We start from the raw sequence: 24990 nt of genomic DNA, 5'->3' as shown, positions 1-24990 counted from the left end.
AAATAAATAAAAGATTATATCCATACAAGGGTATAGAATTCAAAGTACATTGCATTCTCTCATTTGATTCTCAAAAATTGTCATCATCATCATCCCCATTGACATGTTTCAGGTACTTTTAAGCACATTCCAAGGTTCTTTGTTGCCCTCATTGGTTAGGGCTTTAGTCTAGTATTTATGTGGTCTCACTATATAAGGATGTAAAATCTACCACTGATGAATATTTTATTCTGGAACTGATGTCTCCTTAACGAGATATAATATTCCATTGACAAAAGTTGCCTTGCCAACACCACATAAAGATGATTGATTCGTGGCCAGAAGGGATACCTCGACTATACCTTTAGACTTGGTGTTTAAGTGTCCCATTAGAGACACAGGAACATGGAGAGAGGGAGCTACAGCTTAGACACAGAAGCCCACCTGAGAAAGAAGGTGAGTGTCCTTTATGCTTCCCATTGGGTTAGAACCTAACCTATATTTTGAGGTTTTGCTAGCATCAGGGCTTTTATTGGTGCTCAGATTTTCTCTCTCTCTCTCTCTCTCTCTCTCTCTCTCTCTCTCTCTCTCTCTCTCTCTCTCTCTCTCAAGACATGACCCAAGTTAATATCTCCAAGGGAAACCATGGGTAGGGACACAAGTGTGATTTATGTGATAAGACCCAAGATTTAATCTGATCCAAACCAGATTCCTGTAAATCTATTAGATCTTTGCTGCTGATTAGGGAACTGAGGCTCAGAGAAATTATCTTTCCTGAGATCACACAGCTAATAAATGGCAGCATATGTCTGGACTCAAACCTAGGTCTTCTGACCGCAAGTCCAAGGTTGCTTCCACAATAATAAGCTACCTAGTTTATACTGGATTGTTTTGAGTGGTATGCTCCTTTTCACCTTAGCTCCAGAATTAACATTGACCTCTGGTAAGAAAATAAAATAGTGGGGCAGCTAGGTGGCACAGTGGATAGAGCACCAGCCCTGGATTCAGGACGACCTGAGTTCAAATCCGGCCTCAGACACTTAACACTTATTAGCTGTGTGACCCTGGGCAAGTCACTTAACCCCAATTGCCCTACTTAAAAAAAAAAAGAAAAGAAAATAGTTAGAAGGAATCTTTTGTGGAATTCTTGACTTGAGTTAGGATGCCCAGATGAACACCTAAGATTATTTTTGTGAAATGGTATTTTTTATTAGACAGGAGTTTGGCCTGAATGACATCTGGGTACTTATCAACTCTCAGATTTCTGTCATGTTTTTCTTTTTGTGTTTGTTTTGGGGTTTTTTTTTGGGGGGGAATGAGGGTTAAGTGACTTGCCCAGGGTCACACAGCTAGTGTCAAGTTTCTGAGTCTGAGGCCAGATTTGAACTCAGGTCCTCCTGAATCCAGGCCCGGTGTTTTATCCACTGAGCCACCTAGCTGCCCCTCTATCATGTTTTTCAGCAGTGGGTTTGTGAGACTGGGTGAAAACAAAACAGGTCACATTAATGACTGTGGTTAGGTTCTTAATTTCCTTTTGGCTCAATTTATTTATAAGCAAACCAAATAAGTAAGAGATAATTATATTGGAACTCCTTATAACAGGACTTGTTTTTACACAGGTTGTTTATACTAAAGATCAAATCATCTCCTCTTAAATAGATCCAAATCTGATATGATACAGATGTATCCTATATAGAGGTGTTAGTTCTATTCTCTAACACTAGCATTTTATAGGAGTTTCACTTTGTTTTTGCCTCTGAAATCTTTTAAGGATAAGTAATTAACAAATAAAACAGAATCTCATAGGAGAACTCTATTGGTCAAATTTTATTGAGCCATAGCTGACTCCTCAAAAATAAAATAGTCAAAGGCAGAAGATTAAATAGATCCCATGAATAACAATTTTAAAAGTCAATCTAGGGGCAGCTAGGTGATGCAGTGGATAGAGCACCGGCCCTGGAGTCATCAGTACCTGAGTTCAAATCTGACTTCAGACACTTAACACTTACTAGCTGTGTGACCCTGTGGAAGTCACTTAACCCCAATTGCCTCACTAAAAAAAAAAGTCAATCTAGAGTTCTTTTAATAATAATAGCTAACATTTGAATGGCACTTTGAGGCTTCCAAAACATTTTATATATTGTATAATTCAATCCTCACAATCACCCCATGAAGTAGGAGGTAAAATTATTTTTATTCCCATGGAAACTGACATTTCAAAAGGTTAAAGGGTTTGACCCTGGTCACACAAGTAGAAAATGTTAGAGATATAATTTGAACCCAGATCTCCCTGAGTCCAAATTTAATACTCTATCCATTATTTCAGGTTAACTCCCCAGTGAAAACTACCATATTTAAAAAAGACATGTTAAATTCTTACCAAAAATGATAAGAGGTAGTTCTAACCAAATGGCTGATAGCCGGAACAGCAGGAATGGAGCAACAATACCACCAAAATCACACAAACCTGAACACAATGAAACACCAAAGTTTCTGCAAAGGAAAAAAAAAATTCTTTAATGAGCAAGGTCTTGGCAAAATCAAGAAAATGAAAATGTGCATGATATTGGTAATAATAATCAAAGAACTATTTTGTATTCATAGGCTACTTTAATTTTTGATATATATTTTCATCTAGTTTTATCCTGTGTGGTAAGGCAAGTGCTAGCTTCCAACTTTTATAGATAAGGTAATTGAAGTGAAGAGAGGTCAAAAGATTGAACTGAAATTAATCCTGCCAATTAGCATCACAGATTAGAAATCATGTGCTTACAGTATGAGCCCTCTATTAGATCCTATAACTTGCTCATGGCTATACCTTTTCTCTTCCTTATTGCATTCATTTTCTATTTTTCAATAAAAGGCATAAAATTTTTCCTCTGGTATTGTTCTATTCTATTTTTACCACCCTCATAATGTAGTTTTAGCTTTCTTAAAAACTTTAGCATTTAAACACTTTAATTTTTGGTTACAAATGATAATTCCCTTTCTAAATAAGCTACATATGTACTCATACAATTTTTAAATTGTTGTTGTTCAGTTGCATTTGATTCTTTGTTATCCCATTTGGGGTTTTCTTGGCAAAGATACTGGAATGGTTTGCCATTTCCTTCTCCAGATCATTTTACAAATAAGGAAACTGAGGCAACGAGGATTAAGCAACTTGCCTGGGGTCACACAGCTAGAAAAAGTGTGAGGCTGGATTTGAAATCAGGAAGACTCATTTTACACACATATATGTCTATATATACATATAGACATATATATATATGTATATATATATACACACACACACACACACACACACACATTCTTTAATGAATTAGAAAGAAAATTGGACTGGGAAACTAGAACTAGTTATAATCCTGGCTTTACCAAGGTCACACAGGCAATAAATAATACACCCAGCATTCTAACACAAGCCCTTAGTCTCTAAATTCTTTCTGTGCCTCAATTCTACCTTTTAAAAAATTTAGGTGTTGGGCATGATCTTTAAGGTCCCTTTTAACTCCAAATTTGTGACTCTATTATTATTTGTGTTGATACCAAATGTAACATGAAGCTTAAGAAGTAACAATATTTAGTAACTGATTTAGTAAAGTTATTAAGTTTTATCTTTATAGATTTGGCCCAATGTTTTAGTCTATCAGTTGGTTAAATTTATATAATGCAATTTTAAAACATCAATATATAAATCTGATTAACAAATGAGAAGACCTTATGGATAATATGTGAAATTTAAAAGTAGCACTACTGCAATAAATTTTTGAAAATTTAACAATGACATTTAGTAGCAATAAATAGAAATATGAAATTTTGCTCATATCTTGGAGTATAAGTACAATATGGAGAAGTTATAGTTAGATAGCAATTTATCAGGAAAAGATGTGAACTGCTAGCTTAACATCAGTTAATAGTGTGACATGGAAGGAAAAGAAATGGAATGCACTCTAACTTCTAGGAACAAGGAGATAATAATCACACTGTACTCTGCCCTAGTAAGACCACAGCTAGATAATTGTATTCAGTTCTCATCATCAAAGTTTAGGCATATTTCAAATGCCCCTTTTATTCAACACCCATCTTTTTCATGGATGCAAAAAGGCTCAGGTTTGCAGGGAATATTACTATGAATTGCATCTTGAGCTCCTTTGCTTTTCAAAACACATCCCATTTCCTTCTGCTGGGAGCATAATGATCTTGTGTTATTCACATTTCTTTTATACTTAAAACTTTTTCTTGATTGCTTGCAGAATTTGTGGCTTGGCATTAGAATTTTAAAATATAAACAATGTATGTTTTAGAGTTTGCAGAATAGGATTTTTCTGATGCTGATCTGTGGATTCTTTTAACTGGCACTTTGTTTTTTATGTTCGGAAGTTCTGGTAAGTTTTCTTATATTTTCATGGTCAGGTTATTTATTCTTTTGTTCTCTTTAAGGAATTATAATCCTTAAGTTCTCTTTATGCATCTTGTCTTCAATATCATTTGTTTTGCTTTTACAGAGATTGTGAGTTCTTTTAATGTTATTGCTTTTAAAAAATTTCTCTTTTTTCAGATTGTTCTTCACTTCCATATATTTGTATTCCCAACTAGTTGTTCTCTTTTTTATTTCTCTGGAGATATGTAGCCCTGTGAATCAAGTTCTTCTGTTCTGTCAATTATTTCTAATATACAAACCATATAATTTCTCACACTTCTTATTTCTTTTTTGAATCATTCTGGAACATCCTGCCATGGGTTCATGATCTCTTGGGAATTCACAGGATCTTCCTCCTTAACAGGTGCTGCCTCATTATTCTTTGTATTGCAATATTTATTCAGAGATGTCTGGATCCATTCAGATGTCCTGGAGTCTATCTTCTCTTTTGCTATTAATATGATCTCTGTTGACTTATCTGATTTTTTTTTGCTAAGTTTTTAAGTAAGGTTTCTTCTTCCTTAGATCTTTGGAAGTTTCAGTTTTACCCCTTTTATTTCTTTGTTTCTCATTTTCTGACTCCTTTCCCTTTTATGGCCAGTCCCCCGAGGGCCAGACATGAACATCCTCCCATGCTGGGGAATTCACTTTTCATTAGCCTCAGCTCCTGACCTAAGCGGTTTTAAGGGGATAGAACTGGATTCTTGGATCCTAAGCCCCTTCCTTCTGGTCTGGTACAATCCCACACATAGGCAGGCACCTTGCCCCTGTCCCCTCTGTTCTAAGTTCTGCAGCTGAGCACTGGTACAACACAGTATGCTGCTTCCCCAGGTAGAGTACCACTTAGGAGAATTTCCAGAGGAGGGGAATCAGAATGGTGAAAAGTCATGGCATACAAGGGTTGGTTGAAGCAACTAAGGATGTTCAGCCTGAAGAAAAGAATACTTGGAGAACATGATTAACTGTCTTCAAATATTAGAAAAATTGTCATTTGGAAGAGGGATTAGATTGACTCTATTTAACCTCAGAAGGAAGGACCAAGAGCAAAAGGTAGAAGCTCCAAAGAGCCACATCTAGGTTTCATGGAAGGAAAAGCTTCCTTACAATTAGAGATGTCCCAAACTGGAATGGGCTGCATCAATAGGCAGTGGCATCCCCCTCATTAGAGATCTTCAAGCACAGACTAGAGATCATTCATTAGATATATTGTACTAAGGATTTACTTTTGATATAGATTGGATTAAATGGAAGCAGGAGGTCCCTGATAACCCCCCAATTATACAATGCACTGAATGTATTAATGTGATGGGTAGCAAAGACTAAAGCACTGCTAAGAATGGAAACTCTTCTTTGCGGTTGTTCACTATACTGCTCAATATGAGAGACTGTGCTTTGTGTTATCAGGATGAAATTATCAGCTTACTGACAGCAAGGCATGAGCACTGAGCATTTTACAGTAGCAGGAACAGACTAGCACTGATCCATAAACAAACTCACTTTGTCCAGCTTACGGCCAATAGCACACATCTGCAAGACAACTGGTTGGCATCAAAAAGACAGCAAAGGTCTACTTCCTATTTCTGTCTAAAAGATATAGAGCTACATTCTACCAGGTGATATACTGGAAAGAATTTTGCACTTGGGAGTCAGTAGAGCTGGGTCCGAATCAGATCTCTGACATCAATGTGATCAGGTCACTGTTTTCTGTTTCCTTATAGGTGATGTGGGGATAATAGAACTTGACTTGTACTACCTTTCTCACAGGGTTGTTGTAAGGAAAGCACTTTGTCAACCTTAAAGTTCTACAGAAATGAATGATCATTATTGCTATGTCTGAGTATGAAACACTCTTGGCAGTATCACATTCTCAGCATTTTTGTATTTGTGAAAATTCTGAAAACATTTGAAAATTCACTTTAGCAACTGACTCACACTGAGGTTTAAAGGCAAACCTCATTCATATTTCAAATCACTGAACATCTATCTATATAGCCACTCAGACTAGCTCTGAAAAATATTAGTGCTTGAAAGAAAAGCCACATTTTCTCCCTACTCGATAGTATTTGGGGGAGGAGGATGGTTATAGCTTGCATCATTGTATCTTTTTCCCTAAGAAGAGGCGTAATTTCAAATTCAAGGAAATGACTGGACTGAGATAAACTAATATGTTCTCTACTTGGCACCGAATCTGAAATAGCTACACAGGGAATGTAAAATAGCTGTCTGAACTTTTGGGAGGGGTTGGGAGAAGAAGGGAGGGAAAAGTGGCAATATTTATATTTCAAAGTATGCTCTAGTATCAAAAAAGAACTTGAGCCCCCAAAGGTTATAAATACAGGACGGAATATTTATTAAATCAGACTGAAATAGTCAGAGTTTCAGTTGAGTATGATAATAATTCATGGAGAGAGAAACCAAAAGGTTGAATCTAAAAAAAACCCCAACTTAGTTATAATGATGTAGTAACACCTCATTTATAATACTAGAACCCATCTATTATGCCCAGGAAGTGGAGAGTCCCACTATAACCACAGGGGGCATCCTGTTTCTCCACTTGTGCCTTGGTTCTCTTCAACCCCACCACCCAAAAGCATGGACTGTTTACACAGCTTGGATGAGATAGGAATCACCAACTCAATTCCTCCTGATGATATAAAGGACCACCAAGCCTTACCATCTGCCTTGGCACTGCCTCCTTAAGTTGTCCTCCAGGTCTTATCATCTGCCCTACCTCTATATCCTCTAGGCCTCCTTGTGATAGATAGAAGACACAAAGGAAAATTAAAGGTTACTTTCAGATCTAATGATCTGGTTTTTTCATTATTCTGCTAGTAAGGTGATGTCCTCTAATTTTTAAAAGAACTAAACCTGTGATTTCATTGGTATATGAAATTCCTCGTGAGGAACTCCTCTAAACCAATGCAGAGCAGCAACTATCTTGCAACTTCTGGCTTTAGAGAATTGATCAGGAGCATTAAAATGTTAAGTGACTTGCCCAAGGTCATATAGACAGTATATGTCAGAAATGGGAGTAGAGATCTTCCAGATTCTAAAACCTGCTCTCTATTGACTATGCAACATTATCTCTTGTCCTCTGATAGTGGTGGTGGTGGTGATTATGACAAGAGTTTTTATTTATAATGAATATTTTGGTTTATGAAGTCATTTACATTCATTATCTCATTTGAGCCTCACAAAAATCCCTCAGATACCATAGAAATTACAAGCCACATTTTATAGATGAGGGAACCGAGGCTCAGATAAGCTAAATTATTTTTTCATGATCATAGGAAAGGAGGGAATAAACATTTATATGATGTCTACTAAGTGCCAGGCACTATGCTAAATGCTTTTTTACAGATACTACTTCATTTAATCCTCACTATAACCCTGTGTGGTAGATGATGTTATCATTCCCATTTTATAGTTGAGGAAACCAAGGCAAATAGACATTAGGTGACTTGCCCAAAGTAAAATAGCCAGTAAGTGTTTGTGGTGGGATTCAAACTGATGTGTTCCTGATTCCAGGTCCAGTGCTCTATCCATTGCAGCTCATAGGATTATAGAATTAGATCTGGAAGAGGTCTCAGGGATCATATTGTCTAACAACCTCATTGTATAGTTAATGAAAATTGAAGAAGCCTTGGGAAGACCCTCACAAGATCATACAAGTGCCTCTGACCACATCTAGAGTTAGAAGCTGAAAACTCAGATCTCCCATGACTCTTTTAAGAAGGAGTAACCCTAGCCTTAATCATTGAATGGGTGTTGCTTCAGGCAAACTGAGACCTGGAAAAGACCTTAGATTAAAAAGGCCAAGGTTTCCCACTGCACCTAAGGCCATCTCTAGTTGTCCTGATGTCTATCTTGCTACTGGACCCTGATGACTCCAGAGGGGAGAGTGACCTTGCACAGCCCTTCCCCACTTAAATCCAATTCAGTGCAAGTCAAGACATCACCCTGTCATGGTCCTCTACCAGAACCAAGGATGAACAAGAACAATGACAACAAGGTGACTTAATGGATAGAGCAGTGAGCTTGGAGTCAAGAAGACTTGTGTTCAGACCCCAGCTTGAGCACTTATTTGGCTGTGTGATCCTGAGCAAATCACTCAGTCTCTCTCTCTCTCTCTCTCTCTCTCTCTCTCTCTCTCTCTCTCTCTTTTTTGTGGGGCAATGAGGGTTAAGTGACTTGCCCAAGGGTCACACAGCTAGTAAGTGTCAAGTGTCTGAGGCTGGACTTGAAATCAGGTCCTCCTGAATCCAAGGCCAGTGCTCTATCCACTGTGCCACTTAGCTGCCCCCCACTCAGTCTCTCAACCTCAGTTTCTTCACCTGTCAAATGGGGATAATAATAACAGCTATTTAACAGAGTCATAAGGATCAAATAAGGATAACGTGCAAAGTACTTTGTACTATATAAATGTTAGCTATCATAATGTATTATTTCTATTACAACATTGCTATTTCTCTAATGCTATGGAGCCATAAAGAGGAATTTTTCCTTATGCTAAATGCCCCAAACTTCAATGCTTTTTATATACTGCATTTCCTTTCTTTAGAGGTAATTAAAAAAAAGATGTCTGCTTCTTTCAGTTGTCAGGGTCAGGCCATAACTAATGTCTCTATACTAGGTTGTAAGGAGCAGAAACATAATGCTATGAAGTGCACCAGTCTTTCCTACATTGAGAGTGCTTCTAAGTATATACAAGTAAAACAAAGTAAAGGTAAAATGAGGGTTAATTGCCTTTGAGTGAGGACTTGAGGGGTTTTGCTATAAGTAAAGAGTATGGACTATGTGATAACTATTTTGGTTGCTTAGAGAAATTTTTGTTTTCAAGTTCTTGACTACATTCCTGCTCATTGAGGATCTTAGATAAGTGACCTCTAATGAGTGAGATGTGACTGTAATAATAAGATACATCTGTATTGTTCTTTTTTACTTTCTAAAATGCTTGCACTTACATCAATAAAGCTAGTCTTTGATTAGGTTATTTTAAATGAATGTGCGCTGTTACTTGCCAAAGGAACACTTAAAGGTTTCCTCTTGTTTTATGGGATGAAGTTTTTAGTGGAGAATTAACCAACCCCAGATTCAACACAAATCAAATACAAAGAAACATACACATACATGTTTCTATCACTGCTTTTATGGTTGGGTTAGGTAAAGACTCAAAACGTCAATGGTATTATTCTTTTTTTTTTTAATAGTTCCTTTTTTTATTTTTTTAATTTTTTGGTGAGGCAATTGGGGTTAAGTGACTTGCCCAAGGTCACACAGCTAGTAAGTGTTAAGTGTCTGAGGCTGGATTTGAACTCAGGTACTCCTGACTCCAGGGCCGGTGCTCTATCCACTGCGCCACCTAGCTGCCCCGTCAATGGTATTATTCTTGAGAGCAGTACACATACTCTTTCTTGGTTGGAAAACAATGATATCCTCCAATCCTCCCATATAGGACAAAGTCTTTTTTTTTTTTTAAACAAGGGACAGTGCAAATGGGTTGGGAATATAATACATCTTGGCCCTTCATTAGAAAGAATAAAACTGACCATTGCTGGAGGAAAAACCTGGAAAAATGCATGTAATCTGAATTAGCACTCCTCTTGGCAAATTAATTTTTAATTTTAGATGAAGTGAATGTAGCTGGCTAAAGCTTAGAAAATTTAGAATATTATACTGATAGGGAAATATTTTGAATTTCTGAAAGTATGTGATGGCATAAGCAGTCCATACTTGGCTGGCAACACATTTCAGTGCCATAATGGAGCTGGCTTGCTTTCATTTAGGTTATTTCTGACTTCAATCACTACCACCTTCTTTGCTCCCCATTCTCCATCCCTCCACCATAACTTTACTCTCTAAGGAGCTAATCCCCACTCCCCCCCACCCAAAAAAGACCACCACCTGATTTTTTTTTTATTGCTTTGAGGAAAGACCAGTCTTTGTTGCATCATGAATTCCTACTTCTAAGCGAACCCCCAAACTTTATGCAGTAAAAGTGTCTTGATTGATGGTGATGCCAACATCTTCCATAAGACTGACTCCATTCTAACAATGGTTTCAGCATTTTCATATGAGAGATAGGCAGTAGAAGATGGCTAGTGAAGGGACCGCTTTGTTAGTTCCACTGATTACTGTGTGCAAGCAAAGGGGATGCTCTCTGGTTGTTTCTCTTCCTACTTTCAGACATTGTGAGCTCTGCTAAGGGAGAAAAACAAGAATACTAATCTCTTAGAAGCCAATTATTTGAAAACAATGATTAGCCTAAGGGAGGAATAATAGAATGTTACGACTCAAACCATCTAGTTTAGAACCCATCTAGTTGAAACCCCTTTCCCAAGAACTGGGCCCAGTAAGTGGAATAGCTGAGGATAGAAATCCAGGTCTTTTGACTTAGTCTAGTGCTCTTTCCACTAGGTACACCATCCCTTAGTCAAAGTATGTGAGCAATAGGTATTTGCTGAATATCATTTGGCACTGAGTATCATTTGACATATGGGATATCCATCTAAATAGCCATGGTTCATTCCTCTGTTCCCTCCCAGTCAGAGATATCGGTGTCCATTATTGGGAAGTTAACATATCAGTAAGAAAAAAATGTAAAAAGTTCCATCCCTTCCATCTATAACTATCCTCCTAGAAAATACATAGCACAAAACACCTCTTTTAAAAAAATTACTTGCAGCAAATAGAAACTGAGGTAACAAATGTGTTCTTTATCATCTCATCAGTCAGGAACCTACATTGGGTATTCAATTCGATTAACATCTAATGACAAAATGAGTACGAATTGAGATGAATAAATATTTGCAATGATGAACAAATAGACTATTCTTTAACCATGCCAGAGAATTTTAACTTTAGCTGAATGGGATCCCTTGATAGATTAAATTATGTGTCAGAACCCTAAGGCAGAAAACATTTTCTATCATTCATCTCAAAGGCATCATGTATGAAACAGAGACTGTGAGTCACAGAAGCTTTCTCTTGGGCAAATTTTACATTATTTTAGGTGCTTTGAGAGTGTTGCCCTGAAGCTAAGCATGGACTAATAAATCACTGAGCTAAATAGCCTTTTTTTCAAAATGTTGAAGTACATCCTGAAAGATCTCAGTCACAATATTAGAAATGAAAATCTGGGAGTTACACATTGTAATTACCTTAAGGTTGTGGGGTACAATTCTGAATTCACCAGATAAACAATTTCAAAGGCCATAGTAATCCCCAGTCTTCCTATGGTAGCTATTAAGGTTCTCAACCATGGTGTCCCTGGAAATACAGAGAGAAATGTGAGGGATTTAATGTAATTACTGTCTAACCATAAAAGGCATTTCCTTGATCCCTCCCACAGGCCTGTAGTTTTTGAAGTACACATATCAAACTGTAGCCAACGGACACAGTATATGTGAGTATAGTGTATATTATATATGCATACATACCTACATACATATATGCATGTGTGTGTATATGAATTTAATGGGAGAGGTGCCCCCTTATTATGCCCCCCTCCCACCATAGATGACCTTGAAGAACAGAGTTGTAATAAAACATCAGAATAAAGAAGGCAAAGTTGTGTCTTGGATATGTTTCTTTTTCAGTTCCTAAAGGCATTTGTGTTGTCCTACACTTGGGATCTTCAAAATAACGTCCTGGTTGTTGTCATTCCTTACTTTATATTGTGATATTTACTCTCTTTTGCTCTGTTTTCCCTGTTATTTCATTTTAAAACTACCTGGCAGGATCAGCCTCACAAAACTAGGGCTGAAAGCAGCCTTAGAATCCATTTGGTGCTACCCCCTCATTTTACAGATGAGGAAACTGAGGTCCGGAGAGGTTTAGGTACTTGCCTAAGGTTATATAGCTAGGAAGTGGCAGAGCTGATATTTGGTCTCATGAGTTCAGCAATCTTTCCACTGTGACAAGCTGAACTGATACCTTCACCCAGCAGGCCAGGTAGATTCCTATCATGAAGTTAAATGAGCTGAATAATATATTCTCATTTTCTCTCTTTTTTTCCCCTCTCTCCTTTCCTCCTTTCCTCTGTCCACACCCATACCCACACCCACTAAAGCAACTTTTCAGGCCACTAGGGAAATATCACTATCCTTTTTGGGGGTATTCCAGAAAATTAAAAAAATAAAACAACTAGCCAACTCATTGAATTCCAGGCAGGGAAAATGTGTAGGCAGTCATTCGAGATATTTTTCAGTCAGCTCCAATTCTTCATGACCCCATTTGGGGTTTTCTTGACAAAGATGCTGGGGGTGGTTTTCCATTTCCTTCTCTAACTCATCTAACAGATGAGGAAACTGAAGCAAACAGGGTTAAGTGACTTGCCCAGGGTCACAAAACTAGTAAGTGTCTAAGGCCAGATTTGAACTCACAAAGATGAGTCTTCCTGATTCTAGGTCTGGCACTCTATCCATTGCACCACCTATCTGCCCCATATGGGCAGTTAAACCATGTGAAATAAACTCTTTGGGATCGCGTTGGCAATAGAAAAGAAATCATGCTCCTTCACACTCCCAAAGGAACTCATTCATTCAAGAAAAATTTATTAAATAACTTCTATGTTTTGAACACTGTATTAGGTGTTCTTAGGTGTCTTAGATTAGCTAAATAAGACATCATATTTTGCCCTCCAGAAGCTTATAATAATAACCAAAGTTTTTTCAACATTTTGGCTACTTCTTATGATCCTATATTTATACAACAGTCTAGAGGGAATGACTTTTAATAAATTGATTATCTATTAATGAGTATTCCTATTACCCCTCCCAATTTATTCAGCAACATAAATCTGCTAAATGCTGTGTGTGGGGGGTGGGTGGGTGGGGACAAGGATCCTGCTGCAATCGGTAGTCATTTTGGTATAGTGCAGTGATTCTTAAACTTGTTCCACACATGAACCCTTTTCACTCAAGTAATTTTTACTTGACCCCAGGGATATGGGTATATAAAATTGGTATATATAACTGTTTACTGTTGCCCTATTTTTCACGACCCTCTCATTCAGGTATGTGATGGGTCACAACCCATAGTTTAAGAAGCTTTGGTATACTGGGAAGCCAATTGGAATTGGCCTCAAAAGCCTTGGGTTTAAGGCCTTTATCACTTACTAGCTCTATGACTCTGGTCAAGATTTCCAGAGCCATAACCATAAAATGACACAGATGGACACTATGTATTATCAATTATACATTGTAATAATATAATCATACAATTATACATTAATTATGCAAAATGGATCATAATACTTGCATGCAACACAGTGATTAGCAGGAAAACAGTTCCTGAATTGTAAAACCCTATATAAATGTGGCTTATAAAAAAAGAGAAATGATTAAGTGCACAGTAATATGTTCTGAGGCATCTAGTTTGTAACAAGAAATAAAAATGGGGGCAGCTAGGTGGCGCAGTGGATAGAGCACTGGCCCTGCAGTCAGGAGGACCTGAGTTCAAATCCGGCCTCAGACACTTAACACTTACTAGCTGTGTGACCCTGGGCAAGTCACTTAACCCCAATTGCCTCACTAAATAAATAAATAAATAAATAAAATAAAAATGACAGAAAACAAAATCCATTTGTTTTGAAATGGAAATTTTGATTTCTTCATTCATTGGGACATTAACTTTCAAGGTCTGAAAGAGTTTTAGGCATTCAAAGAAATGTATTTATTAGCCAAGAAATGGGCATTCTCCTGTCCCTGAAATAATTTTGTACTTACTTTGTATAGATTGTTAATTTACGTATCTATGTCCATGTTGTGTTCTTCAAATAAAACAAAAGCTTCTTAAGGCAGGGACCAGTTTTGTTGTTGTTGTTGTTTGTCTTCGTATGCTCAATGACTATTTATTATAGTGGCTAATACCCAGGGGGAATTTAACAAATGCTCATTGAATGAATGAATGAATGAATGAATATTAGGGGAGAATCTGTCTCAGCGAATTCAAGTTTATTCTTTTAGTAAATATTCAGCAACTGAGGGGAAGGGGGAGACTCAAGAGTCACTAAACAAACTAACAAGCTACCTAAAAGGAACAATGAGAAGAGCCTATTATTAGTTTAGTTCAAGATAATGGTTTTGAGTATCAGCATATACTTTCAGTGTAAATTCACTGAATATTTATCTGTGTCTGTTTCGCCCAGATAAACTCTTGCATTAACAGTTAAAGCAGAGAGGAACAGGAGAATAGAATTGATGCTTGCTAGACTGCCATCTGTTCCAGCACTGAACAGTTGTAACATGTGTCTTATTCATGCTTTACTGTTGCATTAAAGCCAGATAGAGGGATGAGGAATCTAGTCCAACCCATTCCTTCAATGAGCAGGTGGTGCTCAGTGCCAGGTGCCAGGATAACGAAGAGTGGATATTGTTGCCAAAGCTCCCTGAATCGTGCCCAGATTTCACAATCTCCGCCTGCTTCATGCCATCCAGGAGTGAGGAGACTAGTTGCAGAAGGGAAAATAACTTTACTCCCCAGGTTTGAAACTTAAATTCTTTTTTTATTCCTCTAAATAAATTTAATTTGCAGGGAAAGTCCAGCTGAAATGAACAATGGCAGCACAGATTAAGGCTGTATCTGTGATTAAAAATAAAGCAAAACCAAATAAAGCACCAGCCCTGGATTCAGGAGGACCTGAGTTCAAATCCAGCCTCAGACACTTGACACTTACTAGCTGTGCGACCCTGGCAAAGTCACTTAATTCTCATTGCCCCACCCCCCAAAAATGAATGAATGAATGAATGAATGAATGAATGAATGAATCAAAACCCAAGAACACCTGGTTTGTGGTATAATAGAATCCAGATTCAGAAGACGTGAATTCAAATGCTACCCCTGCCACCTAATGCCTGTGTAATTTTTGGTAAGTTAGTTCACCTCTGGTCCTTATTTTCCTCTTCTTTATAATGCTGGAGGAGGGGGGAAGAGAAGGAGAAGAGTGAACTAGAAAATCTCAGTTCTGATCATATGGCCATATATATATATATGTATATATATACACATATATATGTATATATGTGTGTGTATATATATGTACATATATATATATATATTTTTTTTTTTTGCTGGACAATGAGGGTTAAGTGACTTGCCCAGGGTCACACAGCTAGTAAGTGTCAAGTGTCTGAGACCAGAATTGAACTCAGGTCCTCCTGAAACCAAGGCAGGTGCTTTATCCACTGTGCCACCTAGCTGCACCATGGCCAGTCATTTTAATATCTTCTTCTGTGAAGTCATTTCTTTGGAAGTAACTGGTAAATGTTAGGAAGTAGTGGATTCCCCCTTACTGGAGTCCTTTAAGTCAAGGTTGGATTCCTACTTGTCAGGTATGTTATAGTGGAGATTCCTTTTTAGGGATAAGTTGACTAGATGGTCAGTGATGTCCCTTCTGACTAAAAAAATTTTTTTCAGGGGCAATGAGGGATAAGTGACTTGCCCAGGGTCACACAGCGAGTAAGTGTCAAGTATCTGAGGTCATATTTGAACTCAGGTCCTCCCAAATCCAGGGCCAGTGCTTTATCCACTGCGCCACCTAGCTGCCCCCGACTAAAAATTCTGTGCAAGTTTTAGATATATGGACTTGCATGTGAGCATGCCCAAATAAGCATGAACACATCCCAAAAAAGTCAGTTGACACTGATTGATGATATGCTGCATAGATTCTCCCTATCTTAGTATAAGGAATACAAAAATGAAAAAATGAGACAGTTCCTGCTCTCAGGGATCTTCTAACTTGTATTTTTTCCCCCCATGAAGAATTTACTTGGAGATTTTTCTTCCTTTTGTCACACCTGAATTTCTGCTTTCATAAGTGGCTTCAGATTTTGCATAGAATTACATAGTTATGGAATTGTAGAACCTGAGAAAGATAGAAAAAACCTTAATACGTGCAATGTTAAAATTGTATGGAGGGAGGCAGAAAGCTGGGAAAAGGGAGGCAGAAAGCTGGGAAACAATTTTTGAGGCCAGTGCTTCTGATAAAGGCCTCATCTCTAAAATATATAGGGAATTAAATCAAATTTATAAGAATCCAAGTCATTCCCCAATTGAGAAATGGTCAAAGGATATGAACAGGCAGTTTTCTGATGAAGAAACCAAAGCTATCTATTCCCATATGAAAAATGCTCTAAATCTCTAATGATTAGAGAGATGCAAATTAAAACAACTCTGAGGTACCACCTGACACCTATCAGATTGGCTAAAATGACAAAAAAGGAAGATAATAAATGTTGGAGAGGCTGTGGGAAAATTGGAACACTAATGCATTGTTGGTGGAGCTGTGAGCTGATCCACCATTCTGGAGAGCAATTTGGAATTATGCCCAAAGGGCGATAAAGCTGTGCATACCCTTTGACCCAGCAATCCCACTTTTAGGTCTTTTGCCCAAAGAAATCATGGAAGGGGGAAAGGGACCCACATGTACAAAAATATTTATAGCTGCTCTCTACGTGGTAGCAAGGAATTGGAAGTTGAGGGGGTGCCCATCAATTGGGAATGGCTGGACAAGTTGTGGTATATGAATACAATGGAATACTATTGTGCTGTAAGAAATGATGAGCAGGAAGAGTTCAGAGAAACCTGGAGGGTCTTACGTGAGCTGATGATGAGTGAGATGAGCAGAACCAGAAGAACATTGTACACAGTATCATCAACATTGAGTGTTGACCTACTGTGATGGACTATATTCTTCTCACCAATGCAATGGTACAGAAGAATTCCAGGGAACTCATGATAGAAGAGGATCTCCAAATCCAAGAAAAAAAAAAGAAAGAAAGAACTGTGGAGTATAGATGCTGATTGAACCATATTATTTCTTTTGTTTTGGGTGCTGTTGATTTTTTTTCTATTTTGAGGTTTTGCATCACTGCTCTGATTCTTTCTCTTGTAACAGGATTAATGCAGAAATAGGATTAATGTTATTATGTGTATATATATGTGTGTGTGTGTATATATATATATGTATATGTATGAGATATATAGATATAACCTATATCAGATTACCTGCTGTCTAGGGGAGGGAGAGGGAGGGGAAGGAGGGAGAAAAATCTGAAATTGTAAAGCATGTATAAACAAAAGTTGAGAACTATCTTACGTGTAACAGAAAAAATAAAATATCTCATAAAAAAAAATTGTATGGGACCTTCAAAGCCCTCAGAGTGAAAAGCCATGGAAGTCACTAGAGCAGTCCTGCAGAATTTAGTGCTTGGGTTGAAAAAGATTGCTGTGTCCACATTAAGCTACTTCAAAGAACACAGAGAAGTACGATGTCCAGATAGAAATGGAAATTTGTCCAGGTACTCCAATTATTAAAAAATAATAGATAAAATGAGAACACATATATAAAGCACCTTATAAATAGCAGCCATAATATTATTGTTGTTAAAATTAATATAAGGGGGACAGCTAGATGGAGCAGTGGATAAAGCATCAGCCCTGGATTCAGGAGGACCTGAGTTCAAATCTGGTCTCAGACCCTGACACTTATTAGCTGTGTGACCCTGGGCAAGTCACTTAACCCTCATTGCCCTGCAAAAAAAATGAATATAGGATTGAAAATGACCCCAGTTTTGTGATTCATCTGAAAGTGACATCTGCGATTGAACCTGAAAGAAAGCTGGGTACAGTGCATATCACAGAAGTGCACAACACTAGGAGAAAGAGATACCTCCTTGAGAATCTTTCAACACTGATAAAATCATAGATCTGGACCCCCCCAATTAAATAAACTAAACAGAAACCAGGATAATCTTTTTTTAATGGAATCATTTTATTAAATAAGTCTGGCAGGTTATAAATATAAGGATGGTCATTAGCTGTCTCTTCAGACCAAAGAGCCAAAATGGTGGTGGACTCATAACTTATATACCCTTGCAAATAGTAGGTGATCCATCAAATAAAAATCAAATCTAATTGGTCAACATAATTGGAGGTGGGTTATATTAAAATGAGGTCTTAGGATATGCGACTTTAGGTCACTCAAATCTTGGTCAAAGAGACATCAGATAAAGAATGTAGACCCCACACAATCTGATCAAAGCACAACGGCTTAATCAGGATAATCTTACTAAAGTTAATGACAATGCCTAATCTGTACATTTTATTTTGCTTCTGAAATTTTTCTAAAAGTGAAAGGTAATTTTCCCAGTAGAAATTAATTAGTGTAATCTAAAAATTAGTGCGGGTTTTAAGAGTTACCTTAAATAAATGAGAATGAGATTATAAAATAATACAAATAAGTAGAATCTTTTATTTTCCAATTTTTAATTAGGACTTAGAAATACGGGTCTAATACAAAACCAGCCAATTAAGGGCTAGAATATAGGCTGAAAGGTTTTTGTACCTGCTTAGAACATTTTTTGACCACAAATGTTTGGTTTACTGGAGCAAACGTTAGCTAATGAATGTTCCTCAGAGGAAACTCTTGGAAGTGAACCTGTCAAGAGACTACTTAATACTTGAAGCACCATCACATCATCCTACCCCATCCAGCTTCCTGATGTTTGCCCTTCCTGACATTATGCTTCCCAGTTCTGGAGCTCTCCATGGACATGTTTTGGCCAGACTGGTGATTATGTCATGCCCTACTATCACTAGTTAGTCCTACCCATGCTTCCCATTCCACCATTGCACCCTGGCCACCTAGTTGTCCAAAATATGCCCTACCATTATGTTTGTACTTCTTTTGTTATGGTACAAACTGACACAGAAAATATTCATGGCAAAGGTCATGAAGCTCAAGCACAACTGAACTCACTTTGTAATTTCACTGGGTTCACACCTTCCCTACAATAAGAAAATAATTAATCTCTTATTTTGCATCTTCCCTTAGAGCAGGGATCTGTTTTGGTTTAAGATATCTTTTCTGCCTCCCTACCACTTTTCTTCATCTTTCATTCTCTTTTTAAGGCAATCAGGGTTAAGTGACTAGGCGAAGGTAGTTGTCTGAGGTCAGATTTGAACTCAGGTCTTCCTGAATCCAAGACCAGTGCGCCACCTAGCCGCCCCTCTCTATATTGATTTTTAATGATCTGTATACCGTACCATTGATACTGGAAACTGAAAAAGGCACTACACAGACATACATTCCCTGTGTCTTGAAGTAGGTGTGTTCTCTGGGTCAATATATAGCACTGAGAGAGACTATTTCACTCCTTCATATAAAAATGTTATTTGGATTTATTACCCCAAAGTGTGTCCCTAAAGGATATAATGATTTTCTTTTACCTTCTTTTATTTAGTAATTCAGAATTCTTTTGAATTAATTTTCACCTTTTTTTCCAATAAGCCTATGATGATGAACATTATTATCTTAGGCTACTCTTCAATTTTCTCTTTTGATAAACCTCAATTTAGTGAGACACTAGGACACTCAAATTTAGAGTTTCATAGTGAACATTGAAAGCATAGTCAAGAATAGAACTGATAGACATGGAAAGATCTCAAGGTATTGGGTTTTTTTTCCAGTTTTTCTTTCTTAGCAATTTAAAAACCCACTGTGATCTAATTGTATGAGTACTCACTGTGCTGGTCAGCTTCCCTCCTGCCCCCCTTCCAAACCAGTGATACTATCATAATAATATTGTCAAAATAATTGGTTAGCTGTTGTCCTCAATTCTTGAAGAGGACCAAATGCACATCACTATGTTAAAGTCAAGTTATAGCACGTCTGACTGTGGCTGATCAGACCACTATGAGCTTGGAATGCAGGTTGGGCACAAATATTCAGTATGAACATTGGGTTGGATTCTCTAAATCTATGCATCTCAAGTTTCTTTGGGGCTACTTCAATTTCTGCTTTGCTCATAGAGCACAGCACCTTCTCTCATGAGGGCACAACGTGCTGGTGGTCCTGTGCCAGTGTCTCCCATGTCATGCAATCAGTTCCAGAGTTCTTAAGAGAGAACTTCAAATCCATATTTGACAATTTACTATATTGGCTCTTTCTGGTTTCTCTTATCCTGTAAAATGAGGCGGTGTGGATTATATGATCACTAAGGTCCCTTCCAGGTCTAAATTTTATGATCCCATATTCCAAAGGGGCTGTTGCATCATCAATATTTGTTTGTTCTGCCTTAGGCTCCTAAGAATTCTATTCACTGATAAATTCTGGAAAAACAGTTACCTTCTGGTAAGAACGCCATAACAAGACATGCAATTCCTGCCACTATATTGCTCAATGCAAAGGGAAGGCGTCGTCCAATAGCTCAATTGTTAGTAAGATCAGGAGAGCTCCCGGCAATTCCCAACTCCTGAGATAAAAAATCTATATAGAGGTTTCCACCTATGATTCCCAGGCGCATGACAAGTCCTTGGTAAACCACTGCACTTGTGACCTGGAATAACATCAAGAAAAACCAGAGCAAAACAAATAAGTGATGAACTTCAATCAGAGGTGAAGGCAAGGGGTCTTTGTAAAATTAACACACTTAAGGCTTTAAAATTCAATGCAATCGGAACTACCAAGCAAACATTAGAATAAGTGTGCATTTCCTCATTTGGGGAGTCCTCACCAGATCTAAAAAGGATGGATTACTAACCTCCTCATCTGTAACCAGTGATCTAAAGGGAAAAAAGTAGATTTCGAAAGTAGTACACAGCAACAAACGCTAGAGACTTGTCACTAACCAAAATCAAGGCAGCTGAGTCGACCCTAGAAAACTTAACCAGGGTCTTTAGTCAACTATCACATACTATTTTATAGACTGGGAGTAAGTTATTAACTTCATACTTAGTCTTCCATCCATGACACATGGATTCAAACACAAAGGTTTATTGCTCTGTTGGAAATGAAATCCTGGCACCATTATCCATAGGAATGTGAGGTGAACAAAGAATGTGGCAGATTTACCATTTGCAAGTTAGGTGAATGTTATACTTTTGAAACTATAAAGATGAATGTAGAAATAACTAAAGCATGTAGGCTCCAACATTGTATTTTCTTTAGGGGGAGAAAAGTTGTTAAATCCAGATACAGGAACTAAGGATAATTGATTGAATCAAACATGTCAAGCTGGAAAGGACATAAAATTAGCATCTAATTCAATTCTCTCATTTTAACAATGAGTAAAAGGTGGCTCACAAAAGTGAAAAGACTTTGCATTTCCTTACCCCTTCCCCACTCACTTTTTCTTTCTTTTTCTTCTTCTTCTTTGTTTTTTATATCACTATGATCCAATTACCCTTGGGGTTGGAAGATAGCTTTACCACAAAAAGACTCTCCCCACCCAATAGAATCCACTCATATTTCAATCCTTTACATTCTGAATTCTGATCTACCACTTTGACTGAAAATCATTCCCATGTTAACAATAATCTCCTAATCACTAGATCTTTTTACTAGGTCTTTTCTCTTTCCTCATTCTATTTGACCTCTCCACAGTTTTTGATACTGTCCACTCTCTCTCTCTCAGATTACCATTGGTCTCTATGCACTACTCTTTTTTGGTTCTCTTAACTTTATAATAATTTCTTTTCTTCAAAAAAATTCCTTTTACTATGAAATTGACAAGCTCAACAAACATGAACATTTCCCTTTACAAAGAAGAGAAAAGAGGATTATAGAAATCACAAATCTCCACTGCACATAGCTTGCTTTTTTATATTTCAGTTTGGTTTTTTTTTTTTTTCAGGGCAATGAGGGTCAAGTGACTTGCCCAGAATCACACAAGCTCTTAATTGTCAAGTGTCTGAGGTCGGATTTGAACTCAGGTCCTCCTGAATCCAAAGCCAGTGCTTTATCCACTGTGCCACCTAGCTGCCCAGATATTTCAAATTTAATATGTTCTTCTCACAATTTTTAACCCGGGTTGTCTGTGTCCTATTCTGGAACTTCCTTTTGCTCTCTTCTGTTTATTTTTAAAATTGATTCATTAATGCAATTTGTGGGGAGGGTGGTTCGTTCTTTAGAATGTCTTCTTAATCTCTTTGATCAGCCCTTCTCTTTCTGTTCACCAAGCATGGGTATTCTCCAAGTGATATCCTGCTCCTCTTCTTTCTTACATTTCTTCATCATAAATATCATCAGCCCCAAGGGTTCAAATATCACCTCTAGCATAGGATTCCCAAATTTATATATCTAGCATTAATGTCTCAGTCCTACATCACCAACATCTACTGCACATATTTGTCTCCATCTTGATATATAAGTGGCATCTGAACTTTAATATTTAAAAACACAACTCACTTTCCTCCAAACTCACTTTCCTCCCAAACCCACTTTCCTCTAAACTCTCCCAGTTCTCTTGATATCATGACTAATCTGCCCAGCACCCATGTCATTACCTTGACAATATTATTTAAAATATTTTTTGATAGCTATAATAATAATAAATAAAGAGTATGAAGAATGTTGGAAATATTTCATGAAAGATAAAGGAAATCAGTCGGTTCATTGCCAGATACACTTTAAATCACTTACACAAAATATGGGTTCATAATAATGTCATGCATATAGTATTATTTATTTTTTGCAGAAAAACCTCTGAAACTTTACAAAAACTGAATCACTATTATTATGGTCAATTATTATTGTTATCAATAATATTGTCAATAAATCATTAGGAAAAAATATAGAAATATTAGGATTGGGGAATTCTAAGAATTCCTATTTCTCATTCAAGAATCTTGAAGATTAACATCTGTTGGAAATTTTGGAAACACTAAAGGGGCGGAACTACTTCTCTTTCATTCAAAACCCATTAGATGGGTATGGTGGCTCATGCCTATAAACCCTGATACTGGAGCAGGCCAAGGCTGTTGGACGGCTTGAGTTTAGCAGTTCAGGAGCTACAGTAGAGCTAAAAACAATGAGGTATTCTCACTAAGTTATACATTTTGTGGAAGGTGAAGACAGGTCCATCCAGGATGGAAACAGGAGCTTCCATGTCAATCAATAGTGAAATTAGTGAGTGACTACATTTCCATCTTGGTGAGCTAGTGAGACCCAATCTCTACCGCCACCCCACAGTACAAAACAGTTATTACACACTTCCAGATATAGACCTCTTTTGGGTTAAGTTATCAGCATTGTCTCTACTAAGTTGTCTACATAGTTTATCATTGAAATAAGAATTAAGTAACTTCCCACTTCATACTGACCTCTCAGTTTCTGCCTTGCTGCACTTATTTTGGTCTTCTTTGGGTTCTGCATTATGCCCCATGCCAGGTACCTCTTTCCACACTCTTTTCCGCTTTTTGTTTTTTCTTGTCTTCCCTTTTTAGATAATAAGCTTTTTGAAGGAAGGGACTGTCCCTCCTTTTTGGATTTGTATCCCAGCTCTTAGCACAATGCTTGGGGCATAGTAGGTACTTAATGAATAAAAGCTTATTGGTAATTTATTGGACCATTGACTGACTTGGATCTGACTTTCACTTGATCAGATCAATGGATAATTGAGTTATTCTAGAGAGAGATCATAGGATGATAGATTTTGCATTGGAAGGGAACTCAAAAGAGGTCATCTAGTTCAATATCTTTATTTTAAAAATTAGGAAATAGAAGGCTAGGGAGGTTAAGTGACTTTCTAAATATGTCCAAGGTCACAGGTAGTAAGTGACCAAGGACAGAATTTAAACCCAGGTCTTATGATTCCAAAATCAGTGTTTTCTCCACTGTATTTACCACACTGATGCAAGGATTTTAACCACAACTGCTGGGCACCAGACATTGCTTTTAAAAAAAAGTCCCACAAAAAATAAAGAGTTCTAGAATCATACCTAAGAGCTGGTAATGCCTTAGAAATCATCTTGTTTAATTTTTCCATTTTTACAGATGAGGAAATAGAGGGCCAGAGAGAGTAAGTGACTTTTCAAATTTGTACAGGTAGTATGTGGCAGAACTGTCATTAACACTTAAGTCCTGTACATCCTAATCCCATGTTCTTTCCACTGAACCATGAGATACCATTTAAAACAATCATGTTGACAAGTGTTTCTGTTGGCCTGAATGAACAATGAAAACATCCAACTCTTAGGTCAGACCTACCCTGGCCAAATAAAGTGGAGGCAGCTTATGGAAAATTCAGGTCAGAACATTTTCCATAAATATCTGAATATTTAGGGGCACAAAGATAACTGTGGGGAAACATTTTAGGATTGAATAATATAATTGCTTCAATACTCTATTTGGTTTTATTAGGATAAATAAAATTTTTAGTGTTGATCAATATCAACAGACATTTATTGAAGTACTGAGCTAAAATTTTGGTGAGACAGATAGTCCTCACTCTCAAGGGACTTGTGCTTTAATTGTCGAAAAAGGAGCTATATATTAGATAAATAATAGTCAACAAGACAAAGATGACTTTGGTTTATGCAGTGCAACTTACTATTCTATCATGTTTAAAGAACAAATCCAGCTGGTCTTTTGATTTAAAAAACATACTGCACAGAGATACTGTTCTCCTGAAGGGCTGACTCTTCATTTTTTCAATATCCACAGATCTTAGACACTAAGGAAACCCTAACTAGGTTTGGATGAACTCATAAAATGTATGTTTGAAAAGCTTAGGCAATTCTCATGTGACTGCTGTGGTGGTTTTTTGAAATTTTTTGGGGGGGTGGGTGGGTAGTGATGGTTAAGTGAT

General features: G+C 37.3%; 1 protein-coding gene across 1 annotated transcript in view; it reads right to left on the bottom strand.

Annotated features, from left to right (window-relative positions):
- Positions 1-24990, bottom strand: part of SLC22A3 (solute carrier family 22 member 3) — a 143580-nt gene that overhangs the window by 3614 nt on the left and 114976 nt on the right. Inside the window, 6 exon segments of the mRNA XM_043964152.1 lie at positions 2360-2472; positions 11560-11668; positions 20529-20609; positions 20612-20649; positions 20651-20738; positions 20865-20965. Coding sequence (XP_043820087.1) covers positions 2360-2472; positions 11560-11668; positions 20529-20609; positions 20612-20649; positions 20651-20738; positions 20865-20965 — 530 coding nt within the window.

Source organism: Dromiciops gliroides, chromosome 4, assembly GCF_019393635.1.
Source record: "Dromiciops gliroides isolate mDroGli1 chromosome 4, mDroGli1.pri, whole genome shotgun sequence".
Taxonomy (NCBI): domain Eukaryota; kingdom Metazoa; phylum Chordata; class Mammalia; order Microbiotheria; family Microbiotheriidae; genus Dromiciops; species Dromiciops gliroides.
Note: the sequence above shows the minus strand (reverse complement) of the source record. Positions and strands in the feature narration are given on the sequence as shown.